Raw genomic sequence first — 23,173 nt, 5'->3', positions numbered from 1 at the left:
ATCAAACTGAAAATACGAGCATGAACATTCATCGTTAAATATAACAAAACATCCGTCGAGCCGGATTCGAACCAGCGACCTATGGATGACTACTTGGTAAACAATTCTCTACAGTCCACCGCTCTACCAACTGAGCTATCGACGGAACGACAGTGTTTTGTACCGCAGAGGAGAAAATGACATTCCTAACCTGGCTTCCCCCGTCGGTCAAGGTTTAGTCCGGGAATGCTGCCGCCCAAAGCTACCCAACAGCTTTTCACTCTACCGTTCTTCGTCGTTTAACTTAGTAGTGGCAAACTTAGTAGCGTCGTTTGGCTTGGTAGTACTAGTAGTAGTAGTAGTTAGCATTGTAATGGTGGGTGGATGAGACCCCTAAAGACGAAGAACAACATCTTTCGGACAACATCGTATTTTATGTATTTGATGTCGGGTGACAAAAGCAAAACCAGATAGAGCCTGTACAATCACTTGGAGCCAGCTACACAGTATTTTTGCACCTTTCCACTGGAAATGATCTTTATCTGTGGAACACTAATTTGTACTGTAAGCTCCTCAGCCTACAGAAAGGTGCTGCGAGGCAGCACTCCAAATAGCGTATTCTACAGAGAACACCATCTAAATGGGCGTATTCTGCAGGAAACACCATTCTGGGGGTGACGGGTGTCTTTCAAACGCCATTTTAAATCCTTCTATTACATCTTTCGGTTGAGTGTGTCGAATTAAACAAATGTGTTTGTTTACACCCCTTTTACACGCTGCGTACGCAAGTAAAAAGAAATATACTGTATACCCCGACCGCGGCAACGTTTACGTCACAAACAGAAACCATAACGTGCACACGCGCGACCACGTTTCTTTCGTTTTCTCCGCAGTGCGTCGCTGCGGTCAAAGCAAGGTCCGTCTGGTAGCGAGGACGGCGCCTCTCATTCTGCAGAGATTTTCTATGTATGTATTTCGCGCCAATCTGATGGATAGAAAGATTTACGGAAAGGCGAGGGAATGGGGGGAGAGGGTAGGGGGGGGGGGGGGGAGACGCTCCTGAAAGCAGACGACAACATCAGCTGGTCACTGACCCGCTTTCGAAGGGGGAGGTGTTTTGAAAGCGTTCGAAGACTGGTGGAGGCCCTGATTCGGGTTTGCGGCGTAAGCTCGCGTGCAGTGTTCGGTCGGCAAGATTGATACATACTTTCTTTCTATGGGTTTGCGGTGAGCGTAGCTCCAGGCAATACTGCATTAAAAAAAAAAACAGTAACGTGTTGAATATCGTTATGCTCGCCATGAGGTTACACAAGTGGAATTAATGTAGTATAATTGCGGTAAGACATTTCATAGGTTATATACAACTGGGAAACACATATTCGGTTGATCTGAAGTTTAATCTTACATCTTATAAATTACCTTTTATTACTAGTGAGTAGTTCGTAATAGTGAAGGAGAATCCAGCTATGCGGTTACAGTACGTTGTATCCGTATCACCAGTATCTCGAACAGTAAGATATATCTGCGCGTTCCGACTTCTTCCGCGACAGAAACAATATGGTATGTGCTTTGTACGTCTGCTGTGGAGGCTGTAGTTCCCATAATTAAAAAAAAAAATCTGTTTGACTCAGCTGATCCGGGATCCACGATCCCGTTCTTCTCGCGTCGTGAACTCAATCAATCGCTCGATCAATGTCAATCCTTATGCTTCCTGCGCGATAGAGGGCTTCCTTTCGGAGCTTTATGAAGACCTGACACCATTCCCTATCCTTACATACAGAACACATGCAAACGCAACGAGGCAGTCAAACCAAGCGAATGCAATTGAACATCTTTGTACACTCACTGTATAGACAACCGCTAACTGCATTGTTCTATAGCCATCCATCAACGAGATCCACGTGTCTGTGAAGGTTTCGACAGACGCGTATCCGTTGAATATGTGAAACTGTATGGCCCACTGCCAATGCCAGTCGAATGTCCGATACGAGCGCTCCAACAAGTACACCATCGTCACCAATACAGCGACACGCGACCCGTTGATAACGTTATGATAGCGTTGATCATAACGATTGTACAATCACAAATATCATTTGTCAAATCATAAACGTCATGACATGTTGTTCGAGAGGAAATGGTGATTGTCAGATAAAAATGCCATCTGATACGAAAATGTAGACAGCAAAGTGTACGCAAAATGAATGTACGATACTCTGGAGCACCGAAGTGTCGATAGTAGTCACAGGGGTGGCATCCAATGTATTGCTCCGTAGACGAAAGCGTGCCGGGCGAACGCAATGCATCCTGGACAGGTCCTGGTCGCACGTCACAGCAAACGTCAAGGCACACGTGACCTTAAAGATGGCGGCGCCCGCGATCGGCGGCCAAACCGTTTGTAAACAATGCGGTTGTTGTTTCTGGACGACGTTTTGAATGTTTTTCGATCACGGTAATTATTTTTATCCGATAATCTCGCAAAAAAAACGCGCAGTTTTACACATAAAGCCTCGTATTGCTGACAACTTCCAAAGATGTGATGACGACCGCGCGTTAAGACTTACGGAGCCGATGCTATGTACGTAAACTAAGGTGAAATGGGCTACCATGTTGCGGAAGAAGCACCACATAGTTTACGCTGGCAAAATACGGTCATCTCTTGGTGTTATGACGGCGAAAATATGTCGGTAAGCGGCAAAACGACACGTAAACAAAGTCACATGACCTCAAAATGACGTTTTCTATGACGTGTGACCAGGACAAGATGGCAGTTTTGCCAAAAGCACCCGCTTGAGGGTAGTTACAACAATGGCGGGTTTGTGTCACCCCTGTGATAGTAGTAGAATGGGAGTCCACTAATGCTGTGACGTCACAACAGTCTGCAGGCTTGCAATGGCTTGAGTCGGCCATAGGCCGAGAGCCGGTTTCAATAAGAAATAACGGTATGTAGTACAATGTAAACGAGTGCTACATACAGGGCGTTTTTTTTTATTAAATCCTTTACAGTAATAAACTATGAGAGCTACCTATAGATGCAGTTTTCAGGGCTGACGTCCTGTAGGAACGAGCATGTAATTCCTAGCCGATTAAGTACTTAAACTTAATTAATTAAGTTACTAATTAGACGTTTTCGCGGAAATGCGAGATAGCAGAATTGGAGCGATAGCCATAATTTAAATTCGTCATCTTTTATTTTTAAGTATCCTGAAACTAGCACGTAGCCAAATTTCGATATGCAGATACTGAAACCGAAACTGAAACTACGCACTCCTCGATCCACGTGTTTTGTAGCGATCGAGCTGATTGGAAGAAACGCTGAGCTGTTGGCTAGATAGTCACTTTCCGGCCGGCATAAGCCGGATGTCGTTTCTGCGCTCGAGGAGTGCGTATAGTTCTGGTTTCGTCTTATTTGCATACAAAAGTTGTAGGCTGGTAAACAAAGGCGATTGATATATCAAAGTACATGCTCGCGTTCCAGAATTTTCAAGAAAGAGGGTGGGTTCCAATAATGATGTCCTCAAGTTCTGCTGTCCCGCAGTTTCGCGAAGGCGTCTAATTAAAAAGTAATGAATTTTAGGTAATTGTCGTCCAATAGTTACATGCTCTAGCACGATCTAAAACAGAAGACTCCTGCCATCAATGCGCGTAATTCGTACAGTTGCAACTTGATCAAGGCCCTCTAAACTGAGAAGCATCGACACCTTTGACGTCACCAAAAGCCGGTGGCTTTCAATGCCATGTGTTTGAAATCGACTGCGTCGATTGGCTGAAGCAGACGACTTATGTTCACGTGACAAAGGAGTAAGAAGAGCCATTAAGCAGGTATTAAGATGGCGTTGGCACTGTCCGGAAGGCAGGAAAAAAGAAGAGGACGTGGCTTCTCAACAGACGAAAGTCGTAGCAGACGACATCTCTTCGCAGACGATCATTTGCTCCCCGACCATCTTGTCAACGTTCGTGGATGCTTTCTTGGATGCCGAAGGAAAGTACAGAGATTAATGAAACATCGACACGAACGTGCACAGGTGACTCGTTGAAGGCTTCCTCCTCGTGTGTGTAAGGGAAGTACCCGTACTAGAGACGAATAGGTGCGCCCCCTTTTCCGCTCTCTTTCCTAGGCTGTTGAACCCTAGCCTACCGTAGCTTACGTCACTTTCGTAATATGGGGGTTGATGTAGAGGTACTATAACGGGGGGGGGGGGGAAGTGTGTTGCCCTCGCCAATTTCGAAGACATAATGGAAATTATTTATTCATTTCTGAAGTACGTAACAATAATATTTCCAGAACCCAAAAAGTTACTGTCGCTATCCTTTGCGGCGTATCTATTAGGTATCTATATTAGGTCTACGTATCTATTATAGGCGTAGGTCCGGTATCTATGTCTAAAAAATAGGGGGGGGGGGAGAAGCTACGTACACGGGAAAAAAATTTTACGGAAATGTTAAGTCTCAAATATGGATGCAGTGGGTTGTTTGGCCGTGAAAGGGGGAAGCGGGATACCTGCGCCATCGGTCGATCAACCGTTGCGATCGTAACACCTGTGCAGCTGCTTCGATCTAGTAATTACACAGGCATGTCGGAACATCCATGCAGGTGGTATACGTCCGAAATGCTTGATTGAACAAATGTGACGATCATTACAACGGTAAATTTCTACGAGATCTGTTGGCTCGTACAAAGAAAAATAGGAAAGGAATATGCGCACGAGATCAACTGACGAAAACGGAAAGGTGGGGTAGTTGGTACAGGACACGACATTGGCTGAACCTGGGAGCAAAAAAATAAATAAAAAGAACGAAGGAAAAGAAAAAAAGAAGAAAGAAAGAAGAAAAAAAAACGATGGGGATGGACGACACATGAACTCTGTACATCTGGGACCTCTTATTCTTCTTCTTTTTGAAGTGTTGAGAGAGGTCAGCCAACATTTGGCTTCCTATATACTCTTCGGAAAAAGAAATTCACACACACACACACACACACAAATCACAGACACAAGGGCATAAGTCTTGCCCCGTAGTTTTGCGCGGTTGGCCCAGGTTTCGCTGTGTGCGTCGAGATCGTTGAGGTATTTTGGGTCTTGCAGCTCTTCTTTCTTTCCATTCGTTTATTTTATTCGTTTATTTATTTGATGTTGAGAAAACTACAATCAGTGGAAGGACATACTGAGCTGTTATCCGCCGTTATATACGAGAGCCTTTTGTCCAGTGTAGTCCGGACCACAACAACTATTTCGTTCTTTGTGCCCACAGCACAGCATTACTGCTTCAAGCCCATCCATAGTCCGTAGATGTTCATAGTCTATCAGTGCCGGAGGCTGACCTAGGATTATTCGGGGGAGGGGGGGGGTTCTGCCTCGGACAGCATCCTACTAAGCTAAAGTCAACTGAAGCTCTACACTCTAAGAAAAAAAGGAGTAAAACGGGGAGTAATTGCAGCTTCTTCTCCCCTAGTCTGCAATTACTCCCCATTTTAGTCCCCTAACCCAACATTTAGTCCCGACATTTACTCCCCAGGACTGCAAATTGTCACTAAACATCGCGAATGGTCTCCTGAATGCAACAGTCTACGTAAGTATGTGCCCTTGGTCAATTTGAACGACATAAGGCTGTATAACTCCACCAACGTCGCAATTTTCCAGCCACACAGAGTAAGAAACAGTTAGCGCACCTTTCTTCGCGAATTGTGCCCTAGTATGGCGCAAGATTTTATATCACTCGATATATCACGGTTGACGGTTTGCTTCAAAGTATTCTCATGCATGCGCACCAATTATGTACCTGGGACTCTTACAACAGCGCGTGAAATGCGGTATTCACTCTGTGACATTCATTTACTCCCGTGCATTTACTCCCGAAAGGGACTATTTTTTGTGGCAATGCAATTACTCCCCAAAAGGAGTAAAAGTACTCCTTTTTTTCTTAGAGTGTATATGTAACAACAGACGGGGGGGAGGGTTAGGATATCAGGAACCACCCTCCCGAGATCCGCCCCCGATCTCTGACGTATGTTAACTTGTCGTAAGCAATTTGTTTCATCCGCAGCAGCTGCTTCCGTAAAAAAAAAAAAAGAGAGAAGCCGAGGTCACATTTGTGGAGCAACAGGTCTTCTCTGGCTGGAAGAGCCATGGGAATTCTCGTGGATGGCGCAATTTATTCTAAAGCGAGACACGGATGGGAGTGGAAATTAACTCTCCGGGCCTCGCCCCTTCTCATTCAGACGTCTTTCAAATTCTTCATGGTCACGTGGGCAGCAATGCGTTCTTGACTTCTTTTTCGGGGAAGTTCACGGTCGGTGGTACATCACAGTGGGAACTCTCTCTTTTTTTAAATGTCCTATTAGACAGACTCTGTAAAAAGAAAAAAGCTCCGTGGGGACATTGTATCTCCTCTCGCGTTCAGAAGGTCTATTGGACAAAAAGGATGTCTGTATTCTGGTTGATGATAAAGGGTTACTTTGATATTGTTCTCTCTTTTCATTGGTTGGACGAATAAGAGGGCACATCGCGAGCCAGTTTCTTCACATATACTGGTCTTTCTTTTTCCTTTACGTGCGTGTGATTTCGTGAAAACACGCGCATGATGCATGCAATATCAGAGACCACGTTTACCGTTTACGTACCAACGTTACCACCAGACAAAATTACTTTGCACCAATGAAATTCACATCATCTGAGCCCTGGGTGACGAATAAAGAGTTATACGTATCTTATCTTATCTCATCTCTAAATTTAAGCGCGTATGTCCTTATCCGTATATCAGACCGTATACTGGTCCAATATGGCACCAGTTCCGAACTGCTATATTCGGCGAACACAATGCATTACATGTTCATGTTAGGCATTTACTTTGGCGGATACGCATGATACACTCACTATGGAAACAAAGCTGCACACGTTACACCATTGTTGATTTACACCAAAGATTGAATCAGTTAGGGTATCGTCCGACTACCAGTGCAGACCAACAAGCAGCACACCCACTAAGTAGATGTTACACCCTTTCAGGGGTAATATGGGTGTACCATAACTTACACCCTTTTCAGTCTAAAAGTTTGAAGGTGTCGTGAAATACACCCTGAGAAGTATAGGTGCATTTCATTACACCTACAACCTCTTACACTCAAAGGGGTGTGAGCTATGGTACACCCACCTGACACTCAAAGGGATGTAAAAAAGTTTAGTGTGACGAAGCATAAATTCCGCGGTTGATTTAATTGTGGAACACCCATTCTGCCCATTGTGCGTTGGGGTAGTAGGCCGTACCTCATCTGGCGAATTTCCCCATTTATCATCATTAATTTATTTGTTGTTGTTGTTGTTGTTGTTGTGAAACGCACCCACATAGTGCCGCAAGTTTACGTATTCTTTAATAGGAAATATGCAAAGAAGGAATTTTCGACAATTCTCGCTGTAAACTGAAAAACACCCTTATGGGTGTAAATGGTTTGCCTATGACTCACTTCTTTTTACACCGTTTTGTCTGGAACACCCTTTTTAGAGGGTGTATGCTGTGTATAAAACACCATTTGAAAGGGTGCTTTTCCATGAAAATGCCTTCTTTTGCACCCTTTCAACGCCCTTTTAGGAGGGTGTAAGATTGTCAAACACCCTCCTAAAAGGGTGTATAAAGGGTGCGAAAGAAGGCATTTTCAAGGAAAAGCACCCTTTCAAAGGGTGTTTTACACGGCATACAGCCTCTAAAAAGGGTGTTCCAGACAAAACGGTGTAAAAAGAGGTGAGTTATAGGGCAAACCATTTACACCCATAAGGGTGTTTTTCAGTTTACAGTGTACAGCACACTGCTATTTGAGGGCGCGAACAGGAATGCTAACAAAAATATCACGTCAATATCTAATAATCAGAGATAAGTTGCAAGACGTCATTCACACTGGTGCCCCCGAGCAATACTTTCCACTCTGCACGTTCTTACTACCAACTCATTACATGAACTTTATCGCCATTTACTTTTCATCGATCGAAGCTCTCGTACTTTTTATAAGAGTGCACACATTTTTTAAAGGTACTGAGTATATTTCCAACTCGATTTCCCTATCATATCTTCAAACTTGTACGTCTACTATTGGGACTCTTGGCTCGTTTTTTTTTTTCCTTTTTTTTCCTATCGTGTTTGTTTTCAACTATTTTCATTGCAGTTTAACATAAGAGAGAACTGATGTTCTGAGGCTGGAACAACATATAGAAAGGACAAACACATACAAGGCCTGAAAGGAGGATGAGTGAGAGAGAGTGGCTGGTTTGTCCCTTCAGATGGACGCACCCTGGAAGTGGCTGAGAAGGCGTGTTAGATTAGCTCGTATGGCTGACAGGAACGAAGAACCGTTAATGCCTCCTATGAAATACTTTAAGATAGAAATATCTCAACTTAAGCTGTGCCTTATGCGATGTTTAGAGCTGCCAGATTGGTTAGAAACATTGTCTGATGCCCTTACGTACTTGTAAAATCGTATGTACAAATTCAAAAGGTCTTCAGTTTCCTCTTTAGACGTTTTGTAATGGCCCACGGCGTTGCGACCGTGTGACGTACCTGTAGTTGTGTGCACTTGTGTGTTTTGTTAATAAAAGGTGAAAAAGAAAAAAAAAATGTTAGATTAGCTCAATTGGTAGAGCCCTGGACCGGCAATCTAGAAGATGTGGGTTCGAGTCCTACAGCTGGCTAACCTTTTCAGTGACTTTCATCATTCATAGTTTAACATAGCCTGGGGCACTTTTACTCGAGTTGCTTTTGCACCATCAAAAATCTAAATCATCATCATCATCGTTTTGAGAATTAATTAATGCACCTGGGCGTTCGTTTATCGTGCAAGAAGCTTGTGTCACACACTGTAAACTGAAAAACACCCTTATGGGTGTAAATGGCTTGTCCTATAACTGACACCTCTTTTTACACCATATGGTCTCAGACCACCCTTTTCAGAGGGTGTATGCTGTGTAAGACACCCTTTGAAAGGGTGCTTTTCCTTGAAAATGCTTTGTTTTGCACCCTCTAAACACCAAAGAAGGCATTTTCAAGGAAAAGCGCCCTTTCAAAGGGTGTCTTACACAGCATACACCCTCTGAAAAGGGTGGTCTGAGACCATATGGTGTAAAAAGAGGTGTCAGTTATAGGACAAGCCATTTACACCCATAAGGGTGTTTTTCAGTTTACAGTGCAACCACTGCATTGCAGGTGACACGCCGATGACATACAACCTATAGGCGCCTGTCTTCCAATTTCAAGTCATCCGACTCAGCAACAACGGATCGGTCATCAGTGACCTCATCTTCCGTTAGGGCGACCTTTGCTCAACGGAATCGTCACCAGCTTCACCCGACTGTTGAACGCTCTCTCCTAACCGGTTTGTCTTCTTGCTCCCTTCTTGCCAGGCCTTGCCTCTGGTCAGGACATCCGTCCAGAATGAAATCGTTATAATCGAGAGCTGTTTATTTCGCTAGCTCGGCTACCCCTTTCGGTAACCGACGAATTTCAAGAAAGCACACGCGCGTCCGGAAGGAAGCTGATAATCACCGGACGAGCAGCACAAGGGAGGCGTATGGAGTGCCTCTGGGTCGAGTCTGGAGCAAGAAACTGTGTGCGTCAACGACAATGGAGTCACGCTTCGATGAAATATTTAGGGGAAAGTCTGTTTTTGTTACAAGAGGCTTTTGTCGGTCCTGGTGCAATTTGGTTGTAATAGTACTTGCAAGACAAGCTTGCAGTATACAGGGTTATTCTCGCAAACGTTACACATTTTGATCGCATCATAAAAATAGAAGACGGGGTTTATCCAACACCAAACTTTGCAGACTGGTAGCCATCTGTCTGAAGTTTTGTTGGAATTTTTTGTGAGCATTATGGCCCTGTAGAAGAAAAATTAAAAATCAAGCAAAATTTCACTCTATGCATTTTCTATGGCCTATCTCACTCAAAAGCCGCCATTTTCTGCTGTGTGCGCTTCATTTTCATTTCACCACACACAGGTGACATTACCATACAGAACAAGGCTGGAACAAGAGGATTGGTGCATCACGTCAGAATCGGCATGTCACATCGTTGTAGGCAGCGCTATACCTGTGTGAAGTGATGTGAACGTGAAGCAGACACAAGAAAAACTGGCGGCGTTTGTGGGGGATAGGCCATTGAAAATGCATGGGGCAAGATTTTGCTTTATTTTTAATTTTATTCCTATATGACCATAGCGCTTACAAAAAATTTGAATGAAACTTCAGATAAATGGCTATCAGTTTGCAGAGTTTCGGATGGGTCAAACCTAGTCTTCTATTTTTACAGTGCAATCGAAATGTGTAACGTTTGCTAGAATAACCCTGTAGAGTAGATGGTTGTCATCACGCGGTTTACGGCATCAGGAGACACTAGTAGTAACTAGAATGACTACTAGACACTAGTAATAGCAGCGCTCTGTGCGTGTGTTGTCCTGTTTTTAGCGCTCATATAGTGAAATGGGACTAGTAGTAACGCTGTAGTTACTAGTAGTAACATTCGCCAAGAATATATACGCTACTACTAAACTACTAAACAGCAGTCATGCGAACAGATAATACTTTCAAAAGAAGCTAAGTTTTTTTTTCATTCAAATTCACATTCTTTTATTCGTGCGTACATATATGAAATTACACTTTACATGAAGAGGTCCCATAGTCAAAAACTAGTAGATATCTGCGTGCGTCATCTGTGTCACGGCCGAAAAGGAACTGACAGCTATCGGTTTCGCTAGTTTTTGAGGTCAATTCCGATGCATCGGCCTAGTTTTATGCGTAAAAAACTCCAGCTTTAGTTCTTTTATCTTTAGATAATTTTCCTATTGACCCACTGGAATAGTTCGCGGTGGAAAAATAGTATCATTGACAAAGTCATGTATGGGTCATCAGTTACGATGATCTGCCTGCATCTCGATATCCCTATCTGGGTATCTACATTATCACTAGTGAATAACACGTGTCAGTCAATGTAACGAACGCATATGGCAGCCTCTGTAATCTGCAAATGTAGGCCCAGTTCCGTATGAAGTCGGCCCAGGACCAGCGATCCCTCTAGCAACATGGCAGCCGGAACCTCCCAACTATGTTGGACAAAGTACAGCATATGCTTTGCTTCATGGGGAAGAAACAGCAAGAAGACGATGTAGTTACGCACTATGCATGCTATCTCCATTATATATGTTTCAAAATAGGAAGGAGATCGCTAAGGGAAACGGCAAACAAGCATCGATAAGCTCTGATAAGGAAAGCATATAGTCTACGCTAGACTTTGCTGATGCTGTTGGGGGTACAAAGGTAAAGCAGCAACGGCGGCAGTTTTAGCAGACGATTAAGTGTAGCTGCAGCCACAAATACACGTTCGTTCACATGGGTTGCCAAACACACAACTGTCTTGAGACCAATTCGCAGTTTCAGTTCCCTATCATGCTGAACTTACGCTGTATGAGTGTAATAAATGAGGCAAAGAATGGTTATCACGTCAAAGGTAGTCAAGGCCTTGTTGACGTGCGGCATCGAATTAGCAGACGAGTAATCTGCTGTGCAAGTACAATGATGAAATTTGATGTTATAAAGAGCGACAGTGAAATCATGTTGTGAGACCCAACAGCAATTGAAATTTTAAAGCTTGGAAAATATTTACACTATCTACAGCGTTGCAGACCGTTCCAAATCGTTTGTACCAATTAACAGAGTCGTCTGCTTTGACACCATAATAGTTTCGGTTTCCGGATGTGCTCGACTCGTGTTACCGCCTTTTCCTTCTTTGCCACTATTATCTCGTCTTTCACGTACATGATAGCCATATTGACGCGGTTGTGACGAACGAGATTCGTTTCGTCACCGTGAAGTCATACCGAAAACGGTTGGTATATTTTTTGTTACGTTTGTTTTAGACTTCCGCAATTTCACGCTTGACAGGCCACGGCGTAGCCGTTACGTGTAGTAGCATTGCAACACGCCATCAAGTGTAGGAAAGTATTTAGTCCCCGAAACAAAAGAGGTGGTTCCCGAATTTTACACGAACGATTTATTATGTCGGCTGCTTTTTCCTGTGCGTAGGGGATTTCTCTTTATAATTTTACTCGCATATTTTGCAGCATGAGCAGTCCACGAACGATTCCATGCCCGCATCCTCACTCTCTCACCCTCGCCCCTTCTTTCTCTACATAAGTGCGAAATTTCACCCACCTGAACATCCATCTCCTCTAAAATCCACTCTGCCGTTCAGAGTACCAAAGATATCCGTACTCTACGACACTTGTTGTTGTCTTGTTTCATAGCAGAAGACAGTCGAGGAGTCGCACACAACACACCTACGCCACAAGTCGGAGACCACAACGTAGCCGTTCTCCACACCTTAGTCACAGCAGAAAAACACGAAGGAAGACGTCTGAATGAGCTCGAAAACGTCATCCAAGGCTCTTCTTGCGCCAACAACTTCCTCGCAGAAACTTTTTCCTGCGGGACGGAGGGCGAAAACGTTGCAGACGGCCGAGTCGGCCATGTGACCTCGGCTCCCTTTCGCTTTATCCTCCTCGAAGAAATTCTCAAGTGCCTCCTTTCTCAAATACTCACCCGCCCTCGCTTGTAGTTTCGCTTTCGCGGGGAATTGCGGCGAAGCGGACGAAAAATGTATCGGAAAGCCAGGTGGCAGGAGAAACAGGGTCGGAACAAAAATGGCGACAGGTTGTGGCATGCCTGAGGGGTGCGTCACTTAGGTAGGATGCGTCAGTCAACCGTGGAGATGTGTGACCTGTAGCGTTCGCCAGAAATAGATGAGTGTTTCAGGGGTGCATGTGCATGAAGCGGGTTCACTGCCGGTCAAGTTGGGTGACACATGGCTTGTGTACCTCCGGGCTATTTACGAATTCTTTCGATGAGAAATGTTCCAGCAGTGAGCCGTTTTTGTTTCATAATTGGGTGCAAGGACGTCTAACGGGCTTTCTGAAGCGGCTGGTCGTTAGGTCCGGGGAATAACAGAGCTATGGGGGCTACACCGGAGAAGTTATTAGTGCGGAATTTGAAATATGTGCGTCATGAATCCGGGTTCCTCGTTCCTGCTAAGATGTTTCTGGACATTGCTAGGTCGGAATTTGCGAAAAGGCTATGAAATATACCCAGAAAAAAAAGAAAAAGAGAACAAGATAAAACGGAAAAGAAACAACGAAACAAGAAGAAACAAACAAATAAAAAATATTTACAGGAGGTACTGACTGTCAACTGAATCAGCTTTCAACGCAGTCACATCTTAGAAAAATCGCAGAGGTCATTCCATTCTGGTAAGTACTGAACATGTCACGTTATTGTATTGTTATTGTACGTTATTGTATTGTAAAAACAGTTGGAAAACGTAGGTCACTGCCATGGGTGAATTCAAATCACATTTCCGTTGCAACCACTCTGAGCGTGGTTTGCGTTTCATTTATATTTGCATAAAAGCTGCGGAACCGGTATTCTAAAAAAAAGCCACTTTCAACTTCAGTCCAGCACAACGAAATCAATAATAAGCGAGCGGTGTCCTCACACCATATCCGAGAACAAATATAATCTAAGACTTATAAAAGCAGAAGTCTTTTGGCACGCAGCCGGAACCCCGCGGTCTGGCATGAAAAGCAACAGTCCCCCCCACATCAATCTAAGCAGGGGAGGCCAACCACCGATTTCTCAATCGCTTTTTTATAGACTGGCAAAGTCTCCAGCCATCTAAAGTGGTATCCCGCTGTTTAAAGCGCACCTAATGCCCCATTTCAAAGAAACGTAATCGTCCCAAACGGGAATGTACGACAAAAGACCCGTCACATTCAGCGCAATGCTCTAAAGTGGTCGGACAACCATAACCATGAGCGCCTGCAAAAACTCCCCTCAGGTGGCGCGACCCGACGCGAAAGGCTCAGCGAAAGGCTTAGTACGCTGGCCATAGTGTTTATTCTTTAGTAAACATGAGTGAAAATTCTGTGGTGGTCGACTTGTCACGCAAGAGCCCGTCTGCAACGACTGTAGCGCGCACACTCCAAGAGTTCAACAAGGAAGTGACGTCCAAAAACAACAGGTTGGTGGGGGTTAGCACCGTTCGCTGGGGGCTCACTTTCGGTATCGGCAGCGGCGTGTTTGGGCATGACTCATAGCTACCTTGGCCAGGCAGCCAGCGAGGCCTCTCTCCGTCCCGGTTTTCTTTGTTTGCCTCTTCCGTGTTCGAGCTCAGTTGGTTGTTGTGGCTGATCATGGCAAGGAAGCTAGGTGAGCTCGCTGCTACTGACCAGCCGTCGTCGTCCACACAAGGTGAGTGGCCCGAAACCTCATGCGCATTTATCTCTTGTTGACATCTCTGTTAAGGTTGATTATTTGCCTGTCACCATTGGCTATTTTAGATTAGATTAAGGCCAAGTTCAGTCCGTAGTGTGACAGTGCACGGTGCGCATGTTAATGGGACAGCTGCTCGATCTTGATGTTCGTGAGCAAAGTTGATTGTCCGCTAGTGGTTGAAACTTCATGGCGAGTGGGGGGATTTAATTTCGCTTACGCAATTGCATTGTAAGACAGTAAGTTACACATGTTACTTGATGCGCTTTGCGGTGTGTGTATGGTGTAACCCGTGGTGTAACCTTGACGCGGTTTGCAATCAATGCGCAATTATGTGCGCATCGGATGATGGTCATCCGAACCGTGAACCGGCGCATGATGATGCAATCCTAGACATGTTTTGTTTTGATTTGGGGCGGGCAGTGTTGTGGTGCGTGAACCCCGTGCTCGTTGGGGTCGATGGATTGGCATTGCACCTGCATGATTGGCTCTGTCATTGTTTGCATTAACCTGTCGGGGTGCATTGCAACGCGTATTGCGGTTTCTCTCCTTGCATGTAATTATTATTATTCGACGTAGTCTGTCGGGTCGTGATAGACGTCGGAGTTTATACGTTACTGACAGTCTCGAGGTAATGTCAGGGTTGGCTCTTTTCAATTTTGTTTGTTTTCCGTGTGATGACAGTGTTTGTTGTGAGTGACAGGGATTTTTCGAGCACTCCCCCCCAAAAAAGATTTTAGACAGGTAAAAGTGGCACACCTGCCAGAACGTTTTTTTTACGAAAATCATCAAGACAGTCAATATGGATGTCAGCCCCCCGAGTTTGAAATCATGCGCACATCCCTGATGACGGATCGACGGATTTTTGATGATGTAGTATTCGATTTTTCGGCTTTTCTGAATTTCATTTTGCTGTTGAGCGTTTCGTTTGACATTTTCGAGGGAGCCAGCAGGGAGCGAGGGAGCAGTTTTGTAAAATTTAATTTTTCGTGCGCATCTCTTCGATTCTCTCCTTCCCTTGCCCCAATACCCCCCTCCTCGCGAGAGGGATCACGCTCGTGGTGGAGTGAGGATTTTAGTGATGCTCGAGTCAGATATTCTCATCAAACAGTGATGCCAAGAGTTGTCATCCAAGCTAGCTTGCAAGTGCCTTGGCCCTCCCTTGCTGTGATTGTCACTGGCTTGCCCCCCCCCCCCCCCCCCCCCAGCCTCAGCCCTTTCTCATCCCTGTGTGGGTCCACCCTGTGAGTCCTCAAGGGGGTTCTGTATACCTGTTCTCTCGGTCCCCCCTTTCTCTTCCTTGCATGGGTCCAGCGTGTTGGTCTTCGAGGGGATCGTGCATGCCAGTTTTCGTAGCAGTGGGTATAGCTAACTTTGCTCAACCCAGTTTTACCACTGTCACCACTAAGATAGGACAAGCATAGGACATTAAGCACAATCAGTAAGGATCCTCTTCAGTGCTAGCACTGTGTTCGATCACGATCTGAAGCTGGTATCTCTCTTCGCAAATCAACAGCTGCTTCAGCACTGTCCCATTGTTATCTTCCGCATACCGTCGGCGTGATTCATACCGCCACAATATTTGCCCCATTTTTATCTCCGCATCAGTGATATCTACCCCTTTCTAGAGTGCCACATCTGAAAGGTAACAACCAGTTGTTTAACGGAGCGTCATCCTCACTTGCAGATCCAGCGAGTGGCGCTCGCCAACGTCCCGCTACTCTTCCACTGCCTCTCGCGACTCACATGAGCATTCCGATCCCGTTCCTCAGGCAGACTCCCACACCTGCAGAAACACAGCAAGAAGGACGCGTCCTCCTTAGTTCCTTCATTGGTGAGCAGGTGGCGCAAGAGGAGAACCTGGACACCGCGGACGTAGGCGCCATGGGCAACACAGCCGACATCATCTACTCGCACACGGGCGACCGCGAGGCGGGCGACACCTATGAGAGCCGCACGGAAGCGCTGGAGATGAACCCAGAGTTCCTTCGCCTGGGACGCGAACTGCGTGGCCTCGCCGACCAGTTCTCCCGCAGCCCCGAGAGGCGCCGGGTGCGCCGCGAGGCGGAGTCCCTCAACATCGATGAGCTCACGCGCGATAACTTGTTCAGCCTGATGAACGAGCTGTTCCGCGACGGCTTCAGCCGGGAGAGGCTGGTGACGTTTTTCTTCTTCTGCTCGGATCTCATCCTGAAGGCCCTGCGCCAGTCCGTCAGGCGGCTCCGCTGGCAGGTGGTTGCCTGGGTGTGGGAGTTCTTCCGCGACCGGGTCTGCGCCTGGGTCTGCGAGCGCGGAGGATGGGAGGCGGTGCTGACGAGCTACCTGCCGAAGCTGGCCGTGACGATGGCCGGAGTGGCGGTGACCATCCTGGCGGCCGTCTGCGTTTGGAAGATGGTGAGGGCGCCTTGAGTGGGAAGGACTAGAGGAGTGAGGACTCAGGACTTCCAAAATGAGAGGGCGCAAGTCGGTTTTTCGGAGACTTTTTTTTTTCTGTTTGGCCTTAGGCGTTGGATTGTTTAGTGCGTGCTTTGTATTATTTATGGGCACTTCATTTCCGAGGCATTGTGTGTGTGCCATATTTGTTGCTGCATTATGTCATCATTATTTAAGTACTCTCCAGTGATCATCAAGTTTTTCTTGCTCCCTTTGTTTGTGCGCGTTCACAAGTATTCGCTTAATGTGTACAGGTGCTCCGACTGTGGTGGGAGAGGACAGGCGCCCTCACTCTCTTACGCTCGACCACAGACTTGCTGCAATATGTTTTTTTTTTTTTTAATATATTGTCTCTGTTACTTGTGTTGGCATTGTTTCTTTTTTTTTTCTGGTTCGATATTGCAGCGTACCTTCTTTGAGTCTCTGATTGGTCCGTTGAGGAAGTCTGCCCAACGGCCGAGGGCCATTATGCCTAGTCTCCTCTGCTTAGTTAGCAGAGTTAGCGTTACTTCTTTGCTGCAATATCTGTATCTTGATGTGCCTTTGCATCGTTCTGTGTTACGCCAAAGAAGTAGCTCGGGCTTCTTTTTTTCTCTTTTGTGCTTGAACATACTTCCTGATTGGGACGGTAATGAACGATATTGAAATTATTTGCCCTCTTGAAGGAGGAAACTTTGGGACACGCTTGAAGCGGCTCACTCGGGGCAACTGATTAGCTGCCCACTTACCTAAGTTAAGCTCTCTCCCTTTATTCTTAATTTTTAAGCGAGTCTAAATATTGCATTCGCTCAAAGACTTGCCTTGCAGTTCGTGGACATTTTGCTCAATATTACCTAGCTGAGTCACACATGAACCATGTGAACCTTTTTAGTGCAGTCGTTGCTCTGTGCCATTTTTTATTCGGATCCTCGTTTTAAACGCTAATTTTTTAGTACCCTTCCACGTTGAAGTAAAGAAGTTTTCCAGCTTATGCTGCAGTTTGATTTAGCATGGCATTTTATGCTCAGCAGACAGTCATTAGCAGAATGACCGGAAATGTAGTATTTACAAAAGTATTGTTAATGGTAACGGAGGGACCAACCAAAAAAAAAAGTCATTGTGGCCACGTCCCGGACAGACAAGGGTCAGTTTCACTGCCAACATGTGTGACGTACTTTGTAGTTTAAAACGTTTTACATGGACACATGTTTGTATTTTTGATACCTGTTTGCATGGTCTTGTTAATAAAAGGATGAATGTTTGTCAATGACATACCTGGAACTGTGTCTGTCTGTTTTGGGAGAAGGGATTTTCTGCCGGCGTCATTTGTAATGCACTTCAGTATTTCCTCAGTCGTTGCAACAGAACCTTGATTGGGCGATGCAATGAGTCTCTTAATTTTGCAAAAATTTTGGTCAATTCTGGTCAATTTTGGTCCAAAAACCACAGAGTATGGCATCACTGTACACGATGGACTAAATTTCCAAGTGGTTTTGGGTGCCGATCCGAGTTTGCTGTGACTGTTCCTCGGCAAGCTTTGTCTTAATTGTGAATTTGGCTCGGTGAACAGTACGTATGCAGTGACGTAGTAGGATCAGTTACGATTATATCATGTCGCGCAACACCAGCTGCGAAAGCAATAAAGTAAACACGTTTTTTTGCGCAGACACCACACTGTGGGCATCAATGGCCAGCTGTGCCAACATGAGTTGAAGCAGCAGTTGGCACAATATATCTCAGCCACATGCGCGTGAAAGATGACATTATCGTCTAATGGCATTCGGGTCTGGAGTGACATTTACAAAGTTCATTCCACAGACAATGGCACGATATCGTCGTGTCCCACTCACTAAGTAAAATATAAGTTACGCTACTTCAAAAAAATTAAACCTAGTCAAACATGTTGGAAATCTGTGATGTATTCTGAAATATAATAATATCAAGTGGGCCTCCATATGGAGCAGTCCTAATGTATTTGATTAACATGGTCAGTTAATGTATTTAACAACTGGTGCCAAATCGAAAACAATCAGTATAACGGTTTAAAGGGGTTGCGAACAACTCTCCCGCTTTTGGAAGCTAAACTTGCCTCTGGTATGTCTTGTATTCAGTGTGATCTTGCGTTTGGAAGCTATTGCGCTCTGGCACTGAGAGAAAGAGAGTTTTTTACCATCAGAGTCCACAAACATAGTATGCATTACAATGATACAATTGTATACAATGCTTATACAATTATATGATACAGACGCGATGAAACTCCCCATTGGTAATCTCAAAATATAAATGGTATCTCCTCCATAAATCTCCTCCTCGTTAAATGCTATTGTGAAATGAGCCTGCTCTACAGACAAGTATGGCTTCTTGTATTGAACGTATAGATTACGTATGGTTTATTAAATGCATGTAGGCATCCCCTTTCCTTGCAATCTGTAGATTAATCTGTTGTCTTGAATTTTTTTATTTCAATGTGGTCAGGACGATTCTTTCGTTTGGTGCAAGTTGCAGGTTTTGTGCACCAATTTTACCCACTACGTGTGGCACATGGGTATTTTGCACGGAAGCAACTACGGGTAATAACTGCGGTGTAATTCAAGTTAATTAGATTAATTAATTAGCTCTAATTCATATTAAATTAGATCTTTCAGAGACATTTCAGGCATACTCTGCAAACTACGTACTTGGTCTTGTGAAGAATAACCCGGTAGCTTCGTGTTTTGTTTCATGTACAGGACTAAGAGACTTAAAAGCATGCGCGATAATTATGCGCTTCCACTTATGCAAAAAATTTGACTGCCTGCAGAAAACTTTGTTCAAATTAGGTTTCACTAACTGAATAACTATAATTTGGCGTAACACTATTCTGACACCTATGTGCAAGAAATATATAAAGGCTTAGAATTTACATATCTGTGATTGCTATGCAGTATAGAACTCACAATCAACTGTGCTTCTACTTGTAGTATTGTAGCACTGCCGCGTTCTCATACAATGGCATTTATTACTAGGGCAACATTCAGCATTCTGTACTATACTATGCTGTGTACTATCATTATAGCAGAAGTGTCTCTGTCACGCTACATTCCAGTAATGCCAAGTAACCTGCAAAGAAAGTACCGTTGTGCTACAAACAACGGCATTGAACAGCTATGCAAATAACTCGGCTTCTGATCTCCTCATAACAATGGCATCTGCTAGGAACGTGCCCAGTAATGCTAAGCATTTCGAGCACTTCAGATACAGAGCATGCATTATGTCTTATCACATGTTTTTCACACCCGGTATGTTATGTTACACTCGAGTGATGCGATCAGAGTACAGAACATATCTGGTTGTCTTGTTTTTAGACTAACGTGTGTCAAAGGCTGTGAGTCATGACATTGGCTCCGTTACAATACGGAACACCACTTTGGCACGAGCTCGTAAATTATGACTGGCATTGGCCGATGGACATGCGTGATAGTGCAGGAATGGGTCATAGTGGGCTCATGATGTATGACTCACTGAGCTGGGAGCACCTTTGCTGCGTGGACTGATCTGTTGTATCCACTGATAGTTTAGAGAGGGATAGCAGGTGCGATAGGAGTGTCGCAGCGATAATTCTGATTTCTCTAATCTTTGGAAAGCATGGGTTTGTTTATGGAAGTTGCAGCATGGAAAGTGCCTTTTCCCCGGAGGCGATGTTTTTGTAGCCGCCCGCGTGAAAAATGTTCCAAGGGGAAATTGTTCATGAAGCACTTGGAATTGCGAACATTTATCACCTGAGTGTGTTGGCATAAAATGACTTTCTGTTTCGTTATCATATATATGCGCATGGGTGTATTAGAAAGGAAAAGGTGCTGCCCAGAGGAAGATCATGCGATAGCCTGGGGGCTGTTCATGATTTGATTTCTATTACTTTAGTGCCCATAACAGTGTCCTGGGTATGGCTGTCGGTAGTAAAAAATGGTATTTTCAGGGACCTAATTCAATGATTTATCCAGAAACTCCCTACCCCCCCCCCCCCCCCCCAAAAAAAAGAAAGAAAAAAACTGCAGGAGAGCCCCCTAAAATTTTATGAAATTGCACAATATATCGTCAAAAGCATGTAAAGACACTCCCTTGCAGAGCCCAACACCCCCAAGGACGACATTCTGGGTCAACCATTGCCCCTGATCGTTGTGGGGTCAAGATAAGGGTTCTTGAGTGTTTGAGATTTTACAGATGTGCAGTGTCATGATGACAGTTGTTGTGAGGGGTGCCATGCCATTTTTTTTTTTTCCTTTTTCAGCAAAATTCTTTCAACCGAGAAATGGCAGTCTCTGGGGTCAATTTTGGTCGGAGCAGCTTCGTGCTTGGATGACAACAACGGGATCAAGTCTATTCATAGACCACTCGTGGACACGTTTCGCTTCATGCGCAATGCATGTGCTGGAATCGTGGACAATGTCATTTCTGTTGTCAGGTGAGTCATTGGGTTCCCGCACATTAATGAGCACCCGCGTAATCGAAAGGGGTTTGTTTGCAGCATTATAGAAGAGCATTAGGGTGATATTTTTATCTGTATGCTTGTGGAGGGTGTCTTATCTCTTGGGGAGATAAAAAAACACTCGCTAATTATAGAGGTGACGAAAGCTCATCGGCGTGGTCCATGTTTTGCGTCGTAGCGTGATTTCTTCGTGGTGAGGAGTAACGTTGTGTAGAAATGTGCGAGTCAATGTGTCAAGTTTCTCTGGTGTGTGCCGTCCCCTAACTATGAAACTGGCAGGTTTTTGTAATTGTCCCGAAATTTTGTGTGAATTTTGTGTCCGAGCTTTGTGCAGAAATGCACACAGGAGCCTTAAAAGTAGTGAACTCTTGTATGTACATATATTTTTTTACTTTATGAATTTTGATGTCGTGATGTTTTGCCGATTTTTGCAGTATTGCAGTATTGCAGTATGCTCCCGAAAATTACCAAAATTTGAAAAATGGTTGGTGTATAACATGCATCCCAAAGGAGAAAATATGGGCGCTAATGGGCGGGAGGCCGATGACCTTCCTCTTGAAAAAAAACGTGAGCAACGGCAAAGAAAAGAGGTAACGGCAAACGTCAAAGAGTGATTCAAATGGCTCCGAAATATGGCATAATATGCAACAAAACGGTGCCAAAATATGGCGTAATACGCAACCGTAGTCTGGAAGAAATATGCCGAAACAGGCAATCATGTGGCGCACGAAACATCGCAGATTTATGTCCTCGTGATTGCTACTGTGTTGGAGAAGTCTTGCAATATCCATTAGATGGCATTCTAAAGATATGCTTTTTGCATGAGCTCCCGGGCACTACTTGTTAATTACCTATAGCTTAGTTTTGGACACCATGGTGCGTTTGGGGATATGGTGAAAGTTAACCTGCCACTTTTGTCTTCAATGGGTTGCTTGACATACAAGACACCGGAAGTTACTCGCAGGAAGTGCTTGCGTGATTGCTTGACATAGCAGACACCGGAACCCAGAAGCAGAGTGGTAGCCGGAAACGGTGGCGTACGCGCTCGCGTGTGTTCAGTCATAAAAAATTGGCTTGAAATTTAACTGCAAGTTTTTGCAGGGTGACCCTGAGTGACGTAATAATGTGCGTGACAGTGTTTGTACGGCCTTGGTTTGGGTGCAGCCTGTTGCTCCGAGTGCTTCTCTCAATGCGTGCCTTCAGAACTATACAATAAATACAATACACTATACAATATATGCAAATGTAAACATACAACATAAAACTACATATTATATACAACATTTTACAGCTTATAACTACATTTAATAAACTACGTCCACTGTTCGTCCTGTGTTTTCCCTCAAACTCAAGGCAATGTTAACATCAGGTCAACACCGCAGCTAGCTTGCCTGCTCCTGCTTTGTTCATCGACATTTTTGTCAGTTGCCGACATCCCACGCAACATTTTTGCGTGCCGACGTAATTGCACGGCACAAAAATAGTTCCCGTACATGGTATCAATAGCAGGTGGCTCCTTTTGTTCAGGGGCATGATTCAGCTATGGAACGTGCCACATCTGGGTGCTCGGCCGAGCATGTCAAATACGAGCGGAGCAAGTACGAGCGTGACATTGGCTCATGTAAATATACGCATAACCGCCTGTGCGTTACTCCCACCTGGGGGAAAAACCTTGCCCCCTGTACCCTTCCTCTTTTGCGCAATTATACTGGGGGTGTGTTAACCATCATTGTTATGTAATGTCAACTTGTTGTAAGGAAATTATGTAATCCGTCTCTGTTGGTTGGGAAGGTGGGGGTTCCCAAATATAGTGGGGTGCTGTCGCGCATGGATGGAGTTGAGGTTCCTGGGGGGTTAAACATGAGAGGGATGAATAATATCTACTTTTTGTGGGCAGTTATTTTCCTGACATCACCAGAAAGATCTTATGCCTACTCGCTCCATTAAAAGAAGAATCCCTAAATGAGTACGCTTTGCATGCGGAGCAGTTGTTAGGTGCAGTTGACTATTCAAAATTGCAAGC

The 23,173-nt window shown here is 44.7% G+C and overlaps 3 protein-coding genes and 1 non-coding gene across 9 annotated transcripts in view; 2 read left to right on the top strand and 2 right to left on the bottom strand.

Moving 5' to 3' along the window:
* The window catches only part of LOC135387940 (hepatocyte growth factor receptor-like), a 42,807-nt gene extending 30,239 nt beyond the window's left edge, over nt 1–12,568 (bottom strand). The window contains exon 1 of one of the 2 annotated variants that reach the window (XM_064617172.1): nt 12,162–12,568. The gene's annotated coding sequence lies outside the window, so the exon portion shown is untranslated. The remainder of the gene's footprint in view (nt 1–12,161) is intronic. The other variant, XM_064617174.1, reaches the window with a different exon arrangement.
* On the bottom strand, nt 52–145 carry Trnay-gua (transfer RNA tyrosine (anticodon GUA)). The gene is made up of 2 exons: nt 109–145; nt 52–87 (listed from the first exon to the last, which is right to left on the bottom strand). It is a non-coding gene; the product is annotated as a tRNA-Tyr (tRNA).
* Nucleotides 12,569–13,814: 1,246 nt separating the features above from the next.
* LOC135387942 (ataxin-10-like) overlaps nt 13,815–23,173 on the top strand; it is a 53,872-nt gene continuing 44,513 nt past the window's right edge. For 2 of the 3 annotated variants that reach the window (XM_064617178.1, XM_064617175.1), the window contains exons 1-2: nt 13,815–14,022; nt 20,953–21,126. In XM_064617178.1, coding sequence (XP_064473248.1) covers nt 13,913–14,022; nt 20,953–21,126 — 284 coding nt within the window. In that variant the 5' untranslated portion in view covers nt 13,815–13,912. The remainder of the gene's footprint in view (nt 14,023–20,952; nt 21,127–23,173) is intronic. The other variant, XM_064617176.1, reaches the window with a different exon arrangement.
* On the top strand, nt 14,029–17,957 carry LOC135387944 (apoptosis regulator BAX-like). 3 transcript variants are annotated; one of them, XM_064617181.1, is made up of 2 exons: nt 14,029–14,252; nt 15,961–17,957. In XM_064617181.1, exons 1-2 carry the CDS (start codon nt 14,195–14,197, stop codon nt 16,680–16,682), a joined length of 780 nt encoding a protein of 259 aa, XP_064473251.1. In that variant the 5' UTR covers nt 14,029–14,194; the 3' UTR covers nt 16,683–17,957. The 3 variants fall into 3 exon arrangements, with proteins under 3 accessions (XP_064473251.1, XP_064473253.1, XP_064473252.1); XM_064617183.1 differs by lacking the exon at nt 14,029–14,252 and adding an exon at nt 14,351–14,512; XM_064617182.1 differs by lacking the exon at nt 14,029–14,252 and adding an exon at nt 14,555–14,904.

This window comes from Ornithodoros turicata, chromosome 3 (assembly GCF_037126465.1).
Source record: "Ornithodoros turicata isolate Travis chromosome 3, ASM3712646v1, whole genome shotgun sequence".
NCBI lineage: Eukaryota > Metazoa > Arthropoda > Arachnida > Ixodida > Argasidae > Ornithodoros > Ornithodoros turicata.
The sequence above is the reverse complement of the archived record's forward strand: the minus strand, read 5'-3'. Positions and strand labels throughout refer to the sequence as shown.